A 15,434-nucleotide genomic window follows, 5' to 3' on the forward strand; every position below is an offset into this window, starting at 1 on the left:
TTCATCTTTTCAATGCTTGTATTAAGTCAAAGTAAATTAAAATTTGAATTCCATAACCCAATTGAATGGGTAACCGAACCAAACAAGCACAACTTCTTCCGTCTTCTCTTTTTAATTCGGGCCAATTTCTTTGGTCTTGTAACAAAGATTCCAATTGAGTTTATATCACAGTTTCTGACCCAAATAACATAATCATAATTTCAGCCATCAGAATCACCACAGTTTAATATTAAGGCTGAAAAAAAAAGTTCCAATGGACTTGCTATATTTCGACCCAATAGCGAAATCTGCATAACAAAATTATTTAATTAGTACATATGAATTAAAATCAAATTAATAATTTTGCAACTAATTGTTTTAATAATGTTTGATTATCATTAATTTAAATTAGAGTTTTCCAAACTCATCATACATGTATATATGTGGAGATGTAAATTGGATTATTGTGTTGGGAAGCAGCAGCAGTGTTTTCTGATTTCAACTTCATTTTAATTGGTATCTACACTAATAAATTAATGGCTGATGCGTATCATATCTACACTACATGTGGACTTGCTTGGATTATTCAATTCAAATTTTTGCTTGAAAGATGGGAACCATAGCTGGTTGTTTCGTTATCAATAGCAGTCATGTTTGAACTTTGAACCAACATGCTAAACAAATGCTTCTCTCTCTAGTGCAAGGGTTATATCAATTTTGAATTGTACTTTTTTTTTTGGCTAATTTACAATTCAAAGCCATGATGATTAAGATCATTGAACCTAGCTGAAGTAGTGTTATTATATGTTAAAGCTATGATAATCTACATCTTACCAAGCATGCAGCAGTTAAATTAACTAACTTCTAACCAAAGGTAGGTACAACAGCTTTGATAATCCCTTTGGAAATATATAACACAAAAATAAATAACTTTCATTGTCATTTATACTCGAATTTTGGGCATTTCTTACATATCATGTAGATGTAGGTCTTGTTTTTCCAATTAGTTAGACCAATAATACCATGAACTAATGTTCTTATCAATGAAGTTCAGCAAATTAAAACCAATAAGGGAATGACTCAAAGCAATTAAGACAGTACTTCAGGAAACAAAATAAGCTCATGATCCTATAGACATCGTTCTCTTCAAAATTGATAGTGTAATTTATTTAGGAGTATCTCTGAAAGAGGACTTTATTTTATTGTGTATAAACAAATTGAAAGTAAAAAAGAAAAAAAGAAAAAAAAGAAATCATCATATGTCCCTTATTAACAGCATAGAAGCTCCTGCAGTCACTATATTTATTGTAGAAAACCATACTATTACCTTTAGAAAACAAATTTTGTTGCTTCTTCATAGAGATAAAAAACACAAAATTATGAATTTTTTAAGAAGATTGTGGGGTGATTGAAGCTCTGGAATCCAACTCTGAATCAATAACTTTGGTCGATAATCACTTGTAATAGTTGAATAACTAATGTGATTTGATGCATTTGAGAGAGATTAGTAATTTGGTATAGTAGTACTATTGAGCCTGGTCCCATAAGTCACAAGATAACACTTTAATTGAAACTGCCAACAAGACATAAATTAGAATCAAGGACAAAGTTAGTGTGAGCCAGCTACAGAGATGAGGACTTAAAGTGAATGTCTTTAGGCTAACCAGTAAGGAGCACGACACAATCAAAAACGGAATACAGTGAATGAACTTGGAAGGAGCATCTGCATCATTATTTTACCCTGATCTACAACCAAGTCATTATGATAATGGATCTGACATCAAAGGCAAAATAATGATGCCAGATTCGATAAAAAAAGAAATAAAAGGTAACAAACAATAAGAGTTAAAGGCAAAAAAGAAAATTACGTTCCTACCAAATTGTAAAATAACTTTTTGTTGAGTCAACCGTCTTTGTCTTGTTGTCATCAAATTATTGAGAACTACTTCTTCACATTAAGCTTTGATAGACCTACACACAGTTCAGTTACAAACCCTGCAAAATCTGCATTTTCACTCTCCTTCATACCCGAATTCTGATCACTTGTTCGAGATCATATCATGGCTGGTTCACTTGTTGGTGGAGCTTTTCTTTCTGGCTTCATTAACGTTGTCTTTGACAGGCTCCTTACAAAAGATGCGGTCAACCTGGTGTTGGGCAAGAAGCTTGACCCTGACTTGGTTAAGAGGCTGAAGATTTCTCTGCATGCTGCTGAAGCTGTGCTTGATGATGCCGAGTACAAGCAACTGGGCAATGAATCCGTGAGGGAGTGGCTCAACGATCTTAGAGATGCTGTTTATGAGGCTGATGACTTGCTGGACGCTGTCCTCACCAAAGAGGCGATTCAAAAGGAGGGAAGTTCTTACTGGCCTGATTACTTCCTCAACCGGGAAAGGGAGATGGTAGATGAGATGGAAAGGGTGGTTACAAAGATAGAATTTCTTGAACAGCAAAAAGATTTCCTTGGTCTTCAAATTACCATGGATAATAATATCTTGTCATCATCATGGAGAGAATCCACATCTCTGGTGGAAGGGAATATATATGGCAGGGAGGATGATCAACAAGCCTTACTCAAAGTAATAAATGACAGCAGTGAAAGTGAGTTATCTGTGATCCCTATTGTTGGCATGGGTGGGGTTGGTAAAACAACTTTAGCAAAATGGGTGTACAATACCACAGAGGGATTTGATTTGAAAGCATGGGTTTGCATCTCTGAAACATTTGATGTTGTTGAGATTACAAGGAAAACCATTGAGGAAATTACTAAAACTACTTGTACCCTTGGGAGTTTGAATTTGCTTCAGAATAAATTGCTGGAGATCTTGTCGGGGAAGAAGTTCTTTGTTGTTCTAGACGATGTCTGGAGCGATGATGCTGATAACTGGAAGAAGTTTAAAACTCCTTTTCACTGTGGGGGTAAGGGTAGTACGATTCTTCTAACAACTCGCATTAAACAGGTTGCTTCAGTTGTTCAGACATGTTCCTCTTACTTTCTTAATGAGTTGTCGGAAGATTCTTGTTGGTTACTCTTTGCAGAGAATGCATGTTTTCCGGAGTCAAATGGGAACCAAACACTAGAAGATATCGGTAGACAGATTGTCAACAAGTGTAAGGGCTTGCCATTAGCTGTAGAAACACTTGGGCGGTTGTTGCAAGGAAAGGATGATGCTAAAGAATGGAATGCTGTTTTAAGCAGTGACATCTGGGAATTTCCTATGAAAAATAGTAAAATTATTCCAGCATTGCTAATAAGCTACTTCCAGCTCCCTGCCTATTTGAAGCGATGTTTCGTTTATTGTTCATTATATCCCAAAGATTATCTTTTTGAAAAAGATGAACTGATCCTGCTATGGATGGCTGAAGATCTTTTAAGGCCACCAACAAGAGGAGAGAGTTTAAAAGAAGTTGGTTGCAAATGTTTTGAAGAACTAATTTCCAGGTTATTTTTTAAACAAGATTTATATTCTTATTATAAGATGCATGATCTATTGCATGACCTGGCAATTTTCCTTGCTGGAGACTTCTATTGTTCATTAGAAGAGCATGATAAAGCAAAAGATGTGACTACTTTGACTCGTCATTTGTCCTATGAAGACTTGAATCATGTGCTCTCACAAAATTTTGATTCCATAACTAAAGTTAAATCCTTGAGGACATTCCTCCCAGGCAGTTTCAATATCTATTCTCTATTCAACGAAGTTGATGGCGATACTATCAATATCTTAATAAAGAAGTTCAAATATTTGAGAGTTTTGTCATTTGACTCATTTAAGAATCTTGATTTTTTTTCATTTGGCTCGTTCAGTAAACTTGATGTATTGCTTGATTCAATAGGCGAATTGATTCATCTACGCTATTTGAATCTCTCTTGGACAGACATCACCACATTGCCAGAGTCATTGTGCAACTTGCATAATCTACAAACATTAATATTGTATGAATGTACTAGGCTGACTAAGTTACCTAGTGGCATGCATAGTCTTGTGAATTTAGAGCACCTCGATCTTAGGCGAACTTGTTTGGAAGAAATGCCAGGAGGAATAGGTAAGTTGAAACACTTGCCTATTTTAGATTATTTTGTGGTGGGCAGGCATGAAGACAATGGAATCCAAGAATTAGCAGGGCTCTCAAATCTTCATGGATCATTTGAGATTAAGAAATTAGAGAATGTTGTTGATGCCAGACAAGCAAGGGGTGCAAGGATGTTGGAGAAGAACCAAATTAACAACTTATTGTTGGAATGGTGTTCAGATGATGAGATGGTTCCAAACACAGAGACTCTGACAGATATACTAGACGGATTGCAACCGCAGAATGGGTTGAAAGAGTTGAAAATCAAGGGATACAAGGGTACAATATTTCCAGATTGGTTGGGGGGATGTTCCTACAACAATATGACAAGTGTATCTCTAGAGTCTTGCAAGAATTGCTGCATGCTGCCTTCACTTGGACAGCTGCCATCTCTTAAGTCCCTGCGCATTGAAGGTTTTGATCAGCTCAAGCGTATTGGTGATGAATTTTACAAGAATGAAAGAGATCATCATTCTTTGCCTACTGCACCGTTTCCCTCACTGGAGACATTGGAATTTCATAATATTCCATGCTTGCAGGAGTGGCACGTAATTGACCCAGAAGCTTTTCCTCAGCTTAAGAGACTTCGAATAAAAGACTGTCCAATGTTAAAGGAAGATATGCTTAATGGCATATTCTTGAGAATGGTTTCTTCTTCGTCGGATTCTTCCAAAGTTCTCAAACTGGAAATAAGGGGAGATCATGAAAAAAGGTCTAATGAGATTCTACCTCGTGGGGATGCTTTATCAATAAGAGGATGTGAATCCTTGGTGAAGTCTGCATTTAATGCAAGGAGCATCAACCATCTATGTTGTCTCCAAGAAGTACATATTTATTACTGTTTGTCTGCTGTATCCTTTCCGGATAATTGTTTACCCAAATCTCTGCAAAAGCTCACAATCTACTGGTGCCCAAAATTTGAATTCCCGGAGCAACAGCAGCACAAGTATGATTTGGTAGAGCTACAAATAGAAGCCAGCTGTGATTCACTGACCTCGTTTTCTTTGGATGCCTTTTCCAATCTCAAGAATCTCGAGATAAGAGAGTGTAGGAATCTGGAATCAGTGTCAATGTCAGAGGCACCACACGCTGCTCTTCAACGTCTCATAATCAGTGGGTGCTCCAAATTAGTGTCATTAGCAGGAGAAGGACTGGCTGCACCCAACTTGACTCATCTTCAAGTCACAGGTTGTGAGAATTTGGAGGCATTACCACGTGACATGAAGAGTCTACTCCCAAGTTTACAGTCTCTCCAGATATATGGTTGCCCAAACATTTGCAGGTTGGCAGAGGGTGATTTGCCGCCTAACTTGAAATCTCTTGGTGTGGGAGGTTGCGAGGAACAAATGAGGATTCTATCATGGATGGGCAACTTGGACACCCTCACTCATCTTACCATTTCTGGTAGTGGGTGTGTGAGCACAATAAAGTCATACCCCGAGGTGGATTCCCTGCCTCATCTACCCTCCCTTACCACTCTACATATCAACAACTTTGATAATCTAGAGACATTGGAGTGCAACGAGCTTCTCCGCCTCACCTCCCTTCAACAATTGCACATTGAGTACTGCTACAAGCTGGAGAATATGGAAGGAGAAACTCTGCCTTCCTCTCTCATCCTACTTCAAATTGAAGGGTGTCATCTGCTAGAAGAACACTGCAAGAACAAGCATCAACTAATCTGGCCCAAAATTTCCCACATTCCAACCATTAAAGTCACTGATAAACAAATTTTTTGAATATAAATTTCTGAGCAGGTAATTATCTAACTTCACGGTTCTCATGCCACCACAATTCAATTATACATGCATCAATTTCCTTTTCCTCAAAAGAAAAGACTTCTCTCTTTCTTTACACATTACTAACTAGTTGGACTGATAATCTGATTCGCCAACAATAAAATTTGCAGTCGTTTTTTTCAATCATTGGGAAACCTCTCAGTCTGTAGCTGTACTCAAAAGAAATATCCTCTGTTATTCTCAAAAAAGGTCATTCTTACAAATTGGAAGATAGGGAATATATATGTGCATCTATATATTCTATATCTAACATTTGAGAATTTCTATATTCTATATCCAATAGCAGTCATGTTTGAACTTTGAACCAACATGCTAAACAAATGAGTTTCAATATCTAATGCAAGGGTTATATCAAACTTGAATTGTAGGCTTTTTTTTTGGGTTAAATTTACAATTTGAAGGCATCATTATTGAACCTAGCTGAAATATTGTTACGTATATGTTAAAGCTATGATAATCTACATCTTACCAAACATGAAACAGTTAATTAATTAACTTCTATTCAAAGGTAGGTATAACAGCTTTGATATTCCCTTGGAATTATATGACACAAAAATAAAGATTTCATTAAGAGAACGGTATACTTTTAATAAATTGATCATTTAAACTTTACAATTTTGTGATCATATTTTTGTTGACTTGCTGTGCTCTATGGTTCATGCCAAACAAAAAGCTTAGAATTATTTTTTGTTGATTAAAAACATGCAATTATTTACAAAAATATCATATTAAATGAATTGTAGATCCTATACTAACTCTTTCTAATATGAAATTGTATGCTGCCATGTGCTTACTATGTAATAGTTTGACTGATATAATAAGATATTCTTTGCAAGCCTAATTTTGCATTCATTGGCATATTATCGTTCTCTTACTAGTTATTTTTTGTAAAATAAATGTCAGCCTCAACTTCCGTTGCAGTATTGTTATATTGATGTCAAATTTTTCTCAAGCTGAATTTGTGCCTTTCAAGTTTCAATTCTGTTTTTGAATCTAAAAAGGAAGCCAATAATGTTGAAGAAGTGCTCTTTCTCCATTTACTAAATTGCTCATATGATTGTGTATTTATCATGTAGGTTCTGGTCATTTTCCTGTGTGGTAGGCCCAAGCCAAAACTTTCTGAAGTGTCTCTACATTCTCGTTAGTGTATGAACCTAATCAGATTTGGATTAACTTGAGTGGACACAACCAATTGAGCAAAGAGAAGAAAAGTTGAGAGGAGATGCTAATTTTGCAGGGGCAGTAACTTGTTTTCATCAAGTGAAAGATCGGACTGTCAAATCTTATTGATCTGAATCTTTAACTAGAGATTCTTCATCCATAGTTCTTCAATTTAGAAGGATTGATTTGAAATCTGAGCTCTGTAATATATATAACAGACAGAAATCATGAACAGCGGCTGCTTTTCTTGTTGATGCATTTAGGTAACCATTTGCTCAGTGTAGAAGAGATTATGAGTACAATAGTATGATGAGGTTGTTGCCAAACCAACCTATGTACTGAATATTATTAATGCTGTTAGTTTATCGGTTATTATTTTGTACGATGATCCACCAAAATTCATGGTCTTTATTATTAGTTGGTTTACTAAAAATGATATATCATTCATACTAATAAACAAATATATACATAAGTTCTCATTGTTTTTCTAGGCTGACCTAACCTTACAGTTCACACTAATAAATTCTTATTACTATGATGCATATATGTGCAGAACCAGCAAAAAAATATAATACAATTGACATTTGCAAAATGAAAGACCAAAATGTCATGATCATGTTTCTATGATTCAATAAAATAAAATGGGTTCATCTTACTAATCACCTAATATGACTTGGATATGCCTTGCATATTCCCAAGTCATGACTCATGCAACAGTTGAAACCTGCCTCAACTTGCAGTTTTGTTGCATCACTCAGATTTAAAAACACAAATTAAAAGCTCCAAGCAAACTATTAAACTAAGACTAAGACATTAGCAACGTACAAATTATTAAAATAAGACAACAACATGCATTATTGTTATTAATAACCTCATAATATGTTACCATGATATCCATACAAAAATGTGGCGCCAAAACGTTCCTAGTTTTATATAGTTACACGGAAACAGCGTCACTTGCAAGAAAGAATTAAAAAATGAAAAGTTAGAGCAAATCCAATTAAGCACTCCAAGCTATGAATTTTCTAAGTTATCTCGGAGACCGATACCATGTCTTGTTGCTAAGGAATCATTGACTCCTCCTTTGCATACACTGCTTGATTGAGAAAAACTTAGTAGTTCACTACACTGCAACCATTGTTCTCTTACCTTTCTCTGAAAATCCATTCACTTTGCTGTTGTTGAGATCATATCATCATGGCTGGTGCACTTGTTGGTGGAGCTTTTCTCTCTGGATTCATTAACATTGTCATTAACAAGTCCCTTAGAGAGGATGTGGTCAACTTGGTGTTGGGCAAGAAGCTTGGCTCTGACTTAGTTGAAAGGCTGAAGATTTCTCTGCTTGCTGCTGAAGCTGTGCTTGATGATGCTGAGTACAAGCAACTGGGCGACGATCGTGTGAGGGATTGGCTCAACTGTCTCAGGGATGCTGTTTATGACGCTGATGACTTTCTGGAAGCTGTACTCACCAAAGCTGCCACTAAAAAGGAGGTACGTTCTTTGTTGCCTAGTGTCTTCCTCAACCGACATAGGAAGATGGTAGATAACATGGTAGGGGTAGTTGCAAGAATAGAATTTCTTGTAAAGCAAAAAGATATCCTTGGTCTTCAAAAGAATACTAAGGATAATAACTTGTCATCATCAACATTGTCATCATGGCGAGAAAGCACATGTCTGATGGAAGGGAGCATATATGGCAGGGAGGATGATCAACGAGCTTTAATCAAAACAATAAATGACAACAGTGAATCTCAGTTGTCTGTGATTCCTATTGTTGGCATGGGTGGGGTTGGTAAAACAACCTTAGCCAAATGGGCGTACAGTGTCGTGGAAGGATTTGATCTGAAAGCATGGGTCTGCATCTCTGAAACATTTGATGTTGCTGAGATTACAAAGAAAACCATTGAGGAAATTACAAAAACTACTTGTAGCCTTGGGAGTTTAAATTTGCTTCAAAATGAATTGCAGAAAATCTTGTCGGGAAAGAAGTTCTTTATTGTTCTAGACGATGTCTGGAGTGAAGATGCCGATAAGTGGAAGCAATTTATAACTCCTTTTCACTGTGGGGTAAAGGGTAGTTCAATTCTTCTTACAACTCGTATGAAAGAGGTTGCTTCAGTAGTTCAAACATGTCCCTCTCACTTTCTTAATGAGTTGTTAGAAGAGTACTGTTGGTTATTGTTTGCAGCCAATGCATGTTTTCCGGAGTCAAATGGTAATCCAACATTAGAGGAAATCGGTAGAAAGATTGTCAACAAGTGTAAAGGGTTGCCATTAGCTGTTGAAACACTTGGGCGGTTGTTGCGAGGAAAGGATGATGCTAAAGAATGGAATGCTGTTTTAAGGAGTGACATCTGGGAATTTTCTACGAAAAATAGTAAAATTATCCCAGCATTGTTAATAAGCTACTTCCAGCTACCTCCTTACTTGAAGCGTTGTTTCGTTTATTGTTCATTGTTTCCCAAAGATTACTATTTTGATAAAGACAGACTAATTTTGCTGTGGATGGCTGAAGATCTTTTACGGGTACCAAAGAGAGGAGAGAGTTTAGAAGAGGTTGGTTCTGAGTGTTTTGAAGAATTAGCTTCGAGGTTATTCTTTAAAAAGCTTCAAGACAAGTACAAGTATTTTGAAGAATTAGATTCAATGTTTTTTTTTAAACCTGAGTATCCTGCTGACACATACGTGATGCATGATCTCTTGCATGACTTGGCAATATTCCTTGCTGGGGACTTCTATTGTAGAATACAAGAGCTTCGTGAACAAGAAGAAAAGAAGGTTCTCACTCGCCATTTCTCATATTTCCCACCTGGAAGGTTAGATCATCCAATCTCAAAAGTCTTTAAGTCCATTGTGAAGCCAGAATCTTTGAGGACATCGTTGTATATCGATGATTTGTTAAGCATGGAAAGCAGAGCATCAAAGTTGAAATACTTGAGAGTTTTATCCTTTCGTAGACTTGATGTATTACCAGATTCAATAGGTAAATCGATTCATCTACGCTATTTGAATCTCTCTGGGACCGATGTTAAGACATTACCAGAGTCACTATGCAACTTGTATAATCTACAAACATTAATATTGTATTTCTGTTCTAAACTGACCATGTTGCCCGATGGCATGCTTAAACTTATGAAATTACGGCATCTTGTCCTTAGGGGAACTTGTTTGAAAGAAATGCCTAGAGGAATAAGTAAATTGAAACACATGCATATTTTAGATTACTTTGTGGTGGGCAAGCACAAAGACAATGGAATCCAGGAATTAGGAGGGCTCTCAAATCTTCAAGGTTCATTTGAGATTAAGAAGTTGGAGAATGTTGTTGATGTGAGACAAGCAAGGAGTGCAAGGATGTTGGAGAAGAACCACATTGACAAGTTATGGTTGGAATGGTCTTCAGATGATGAAATGGTTTCAAACACAGAGACTGGGAGAGATATACTGGACGGCTTGCAACCGCACAATGGCTTGAAAGAGTTGAGAATGAAGGGATACAAGGGCGAAACATTTCCAGATTGGGTGGGCCGCTGTTCTTACAACAATATGACAACTGTATGGCTAGAGTCTTGCAAGAATTGCTGCATGCTGCCTTCACTTGGACAACTGCCATCTCTAAAGTCCCTGTACATGGAAGGTTTTCTTGAGCTCAAGTGTATTGGTGATGAGTTTTACAAGAGTGACAACGATCATCATTCCTCGCCTATTGCACCGTTTCCTACACTCGAGGAATTAGTGTTTGATAACATGCGATGCTGGGAGGAGTGGCACGTACCTGACCCAGAAGCTTTTCCTCGGCTTAGGAGACTTGAAATAAGAGATTGTGAAATGTTAAAGGGAGATATGGTTAACGGCATATTCGGGAGAAGGGATTGTTTTTTGAGGGAAGATGAAGAAGGAAGGTGTGATGAGATGGTAGGTGGTGGGGATGCTTTATCAATAAGGCCATCTCAATCATTTAATGCAACCACCATCAACCATCTATGTTGCCTCCAAGAATTACTTATTTCAGGGTGTCCGTCTATTGTATCCTTTCCGGACAATTGTTTACCCAAATCTCTGCAAAAGCTGAAAATCTGGCGTTGCCCAAAATTTGAATTCCCCGAGCAACAGCAGCGCAACTATGATTTGGTACAGCTACAAATACAAGACAGCTGTGATCCACTGAGCTCCTTGTCGTTGGATGTCTTTCCCAATCTCAAGAATTTGGAGATAGAAGGGTGTAGGAATCTGGAATCAGTGTCAATGTCAGAGGCACCACACGCTGCTCTTCAACGTCTCTCCATTTCTTGGTGCTTCAAATTAGTGTCATTTGCAGGAGAAGGACTGGCTGCACGCAACTTGACTCATCTTCAAGTCAGCTTCTGCTCAAAGTTGGAGGCATTACCACGTGACATGAAGAGTCTACTCCCAAGTTTACACTCTCTCAAGATATCTGGTTGCAAAAACATTTGCAGGTTGCCAGAGGGTGGTTTGCCGCCTAACTTGAAAGAGCTTTATGTGGGAGGTTGCGAGGAACAACTGTGGGATCTATCATGGATCGCCAACTTCCACGCCCTCACTCATCTCAGAATTGAAGGTTATTATGACTGCGACAACATAAAGTCATACCTGGGTTCGCTGCCTCACCTTCCCTCCCTTACCACTCTTGAGATATGGGGGTTTGATAATCTGGAGACATTGGAGTGCAACGAGCTTCTCCGCCTCACCTCCCTTCAACAACTACACATTCATTGGTGTCCAAAGCTGGAGAATATGGAAGGAGAAAAGCTGCCTCCCTCTCTCTTGCTACTTCAACTTACAATGTGTGGTTTGCTGGGAGAACACTGCAAGAACAAGCATCAACTAATCTGGCCCAAAATTTCCCACATTCCCACCATTCAAGTCGATCACAAACAAATTTTCTGAATAGAGATTTCTGAAGAGGTAATCATCTAACTTCACGGTTCCCATGCCACCACAATTCAATTATACATGTATAAATTTCCTTTTCCTCAAAAAAAAAAAAAAAAACAGTTCTCTCTTTCTTTACACATTATTAACTAGTTGGACTCATTATCTGATTCGCCAACAACAAAATTTGCATTCTTTTTTATTTCATTCATTGGAAATCTCTCAATTTGTAGTTGTGTTCAAAAGAAATATCCTCTGTTATTCTCAAAAAATGTCACTGTTATATATTGTGTATTTATTTGAGAATTTCCTCCATAAATAGATATTGAATTTTTCTGTTTTCATCCATCTTCTGCAGGTACATTGTAATGAAGTAAAAGTGCCCAAATGGCAGAGATTTCATCATATATAATCTTATACAAATATTTAGCTTCAGGTTGGTAAATTTACTCTACTTTATTCCATTCTAGAATTTACTTTTCCTCTTTTGTTGGGAAAAAGAAAAATGTTATCAAAACTTGATTTTAGAGGAATTATATATATGCCCTTAATGGTAAAATTGTGTTTCTGCTTTTGCCACTGTTTGATGTTTATGGCTTTATGCTAGATTAATTGGTACTGTCATGTAGTAACTTAAATTTGATTCTTTAACTGTTTTTGGAATCTATAAATTGTACTTTTTGTTACGATTCTATTTCTTGTCATTCATCCATAATCTTAGCAGAGAGATCAATTGAAATCTTATAAAAATATTCGAGGTAAAATTAAAACTTTCACCAAATACTAGAGATATTATGTTAAGGGTCTCCTTACTAACTCTAGAATATCAAGAGGTACAGTAACAGATAATTAGCAATTAGAGTAATAGGAGGTGAGAGGTAGAAGATAGGATAGAGAAAGGTTGAGGTATCAAGGTGATACTCTCAAGGAAATATTAATTAGAAAAGAAAGAATGAGTAATGAAAGAAGATTCACTTGGCATTCGAGAGGCCAAACTCTCCACTAAATAGTCACTCTACTTATTCCCTGCCTAAAAGCTTTTCAGCTTTCTTATTTATAATATCCATATCCTAACTACTTCCCTAAACATGTGGAATAACAATAATTTGAAATTTCAATCAGTTACGTGTTTTCCCCTCCTTCTATAAGTAAATTTAAAAGGAGTTAAATTCCGATTTGATCTCTCCTGGTTTGTTACACATTAAATATGGTTTCCTTGTTTCCTTTTTCTTCTATTCTTTAATCTTCTTTTAAAGTTTTTTTACAATATGACACAACATGATGTGGTTTGTGACTTAGAAATTAGAATGATAGGTTAAAAGAAAATAAAGCTTATTGTCTTGCCTGAAATGGAAAGTTGAAGCTTCAAAATAATTTAACAATTTTTTCCTTCTGTTGTTGCCATCTTTGCAGGTAAAAGTTCAGAGGTTAGAGATTTCATTGCAGATGTATATCTATATATATGGAGATGTAAAGTGAATTAATGTGTTGCAAAGCAGCAGTGTTTTCTGATTTCAGCTTTCATTTTAATTGGTACCTATACTAGTTTAAATTAATGAATGATGTGTATCATATGATTCATATCCACACTACATGTGGAGTTGTTTGGATTATTGAATTCAATGCTTTGCTTCAAAGATAGGAACCATAGATGGTTGTTTGGTTATCAATAGCAGTCATGTTTGAACTTTGAACCAACACGCTAAACAAATGAGTTACAATATCTAACGCAAGGGTCGTATCAAACTTGAATTGTAGGCTTTTTCTTTTTTTCTTCTATTTCTTTTTTTTTTTTTGGGTTAAATTTACAATTCAAAGGCATGATGATGATTAACATCATTATTGAACCTAGCTGCAGTAGTGTTACTTATATGTTAAAGCTATGATAATCTATATCTTACCAAGCATGAAACAGTTAATTTAATTAACTTCTAATCAAAGGTAGGTGCAAACAGCTTTCATAATCCCTTGAAAACATATATATGACAAAAAAAATAAAGTAACTTCCATTGTTAGTAACATAGGTATGTGCGCATCCGTGCAAAATTGTAAAAATAAGGTGAGAAATCAATCAAATTATTCATCTGAGGTGGTAAATTGGATTGATATATCGGAACCAGAAGGAATGTATAAGAAATGAAGAAATGATGGAGAAAGTTGGAGTAGCAGTTAATAGGTTTTGTTATTGGTATCTTTTGCCCCTTTCCATAATTTTATCTTTTCCTATTTTGCAATGGAAAAAAAAAATGACAGCTTGATTAGAGGAAAGAAATCATTTATAAAATGGTGATCCTGTCTTTGCCAAATCTTTATATATATGCTTAACCAAATTCACGTTACATATCAAATTAAATAAGGCTAATAAACTGGTTTCCAGGATTGAAATGTACTTGTTTTTAACAAGAGCAAAGCTTCAGATGAATGCAGAATGTCTGATAGCTTTTCATCAGAGTCAGTAGGATAATAAAAGGAATCTGCATGAGGTGTACAATACTTTCAAAATAAAAGGATCAAGTTATTGTTGTGTAGTTTTTTTAACCATAGATTGAATCATGAGATAATATTAAAAGTAGATGCCTATATAAGCTATTTCTAATACTAAGGATAGGGGCTTAACAATAACTATTTCTTCCTTGTCTTGTTTATATGTGTCAACATGCTATCTAAATTTTGGTAACATATTTGTACAGTATCTATCCCTATCATCATGCTTGTGATAACTTTCTTTTCTATCTAACTGCACTGCTGTTTTTAACTTCCTCTTTTGCAATTTCATTTTTTGGTGGCATTCCTGTCTGTTAAATATACTTTCAGTGCTGTAGAAAGCAAAACAGTAGAAAATAAAATAAACAGAAAAGACTGTAGAATGATAAGTGTCTTTGGTTTTCGTTATGACAAGCACTTAGTCTTGAAATGTTATTAATTTGTGTATTAGTGTTTCAGGACAAGTCCTGAAATCAGAAGAGTTGTTTTTTTATTTTAGCTTGAAGTTGATAACTTTACTCAATTCCATTCTCGAATTTACTTTTCCTCTTCTGCTGGGTAAAAGAAAAAGTTATGAAGCATGATCTGAGAAGGAATTAGTTATATGCGCTTAATGACAAAATTGTGTTTCTGCCTTTGCCACTATTTCATTTTTATGATGAATGATATTGCTATATAGGCCATATAGCAACTCAAATTTGATTCTTTAACCTTTTTTTGAATCTGTAAAATGGACTTTTTGTTACAATGCCATTTACCTTTGATCATTAATAATTTTAGCAGGAAGGTAAATTGAAATCCTTTAATATGGTTTTCCTTGTTTCCTTTTCTTCTTTTCTTTAATCTTCTTATATTTATTTATTTAATTTTATTTTTACAATATAACACAACATGATGCAGTCTGGGACTTTGAGTGATAGGCTAAATGAAAATAAAGTTTATGGTCTTTTCTTTCTTAGTTTCTAGTCAACAAAATAAAAAAGCTTATGGTCTTGCCTAAAATGGAAAGTGAAGCCTCAAAACAATTTAACCATTTTATTTCTGTTT

The 15,434-nt window shown here is 35.8% G+C and overlaps 2 protein-coding genes across 3 annotated transcripts; both read left to right on the forward strand.

The window, feature by feature from the left end:
- Positions 1-1,606: 1,606 nt before the first annotated feature.
- Positions 1,607-7,411, forward strand: LOC112732309 (putative disease resistance RPP13-like protein 1). Of its 2 annotated transcripts, XM_072212885.1 has the most exons (3): positions 1,692-2,898; positions 3,019-5,810; positions 6,929-7,411. In XM_072212885.1, exons 1-2 carry the CDS (start codon positions 2,040-2,042, stop codon positions 5,790-5,792), a joined length of 3,633 nt encoding a protein of 1,210 aa, XP_072068986.1. In that variant the 5' UTR covers positions 1,692-2,039; the 3' UTR covers positions 5,793-5,810; positions 6,929-7,411. The 2 variants fall into 2 exon arrangements, with proteins under 2 accessions (XP_025636766.2, XP_072068986.1); XM_025780981.3 differs by having other exon boundaries at positions 1,607-5,810.
- Positions 7,412-7,474: 63 nt separating this feature from the next.
- On the forward strand, positions 7,475-13,628 carry LOC112732321 (putative disease resistance RPP13-like protein 1). The gene is made up of 3 exons (XM_025781004.3): positions 7,475-11,936; positions 12,262-12,339; positions 13,317-13,628. Exon 1 carries the CDS (start codon positions 8,211-8,213, stop codon positions 11,916-11,918), a length of 3,708 nt encoding a protein of 1,235 aa, XP_025636789.1. The 5' UTR covers positions 7,475-8,210; the 3' UTR covers positions 11,919-11,936; positions 12,262-12,339; positions 13,317-13,628.
- The last annotated feature ends 1,806 nt before the right edge of the window (positions 13,629-15,434 follow it).

The sequence above is a fragment of the Arachis hypogaea genome, chromosome 2 (genome assembly GCF_003086295.3).
Source record: "Arachis hypogaea cultivar Tifrunner chromosome 2, arahy.Tifrunner.gnm2.J5K5, whole genome shotgun sequence".
Classification (NCBI taxonomy): Eukaryota; Viridiplantae; Streptophyta; class Magnoliopsida; order Fabales; family Fabaceae; genus Arachis; species Arachis hypogaea.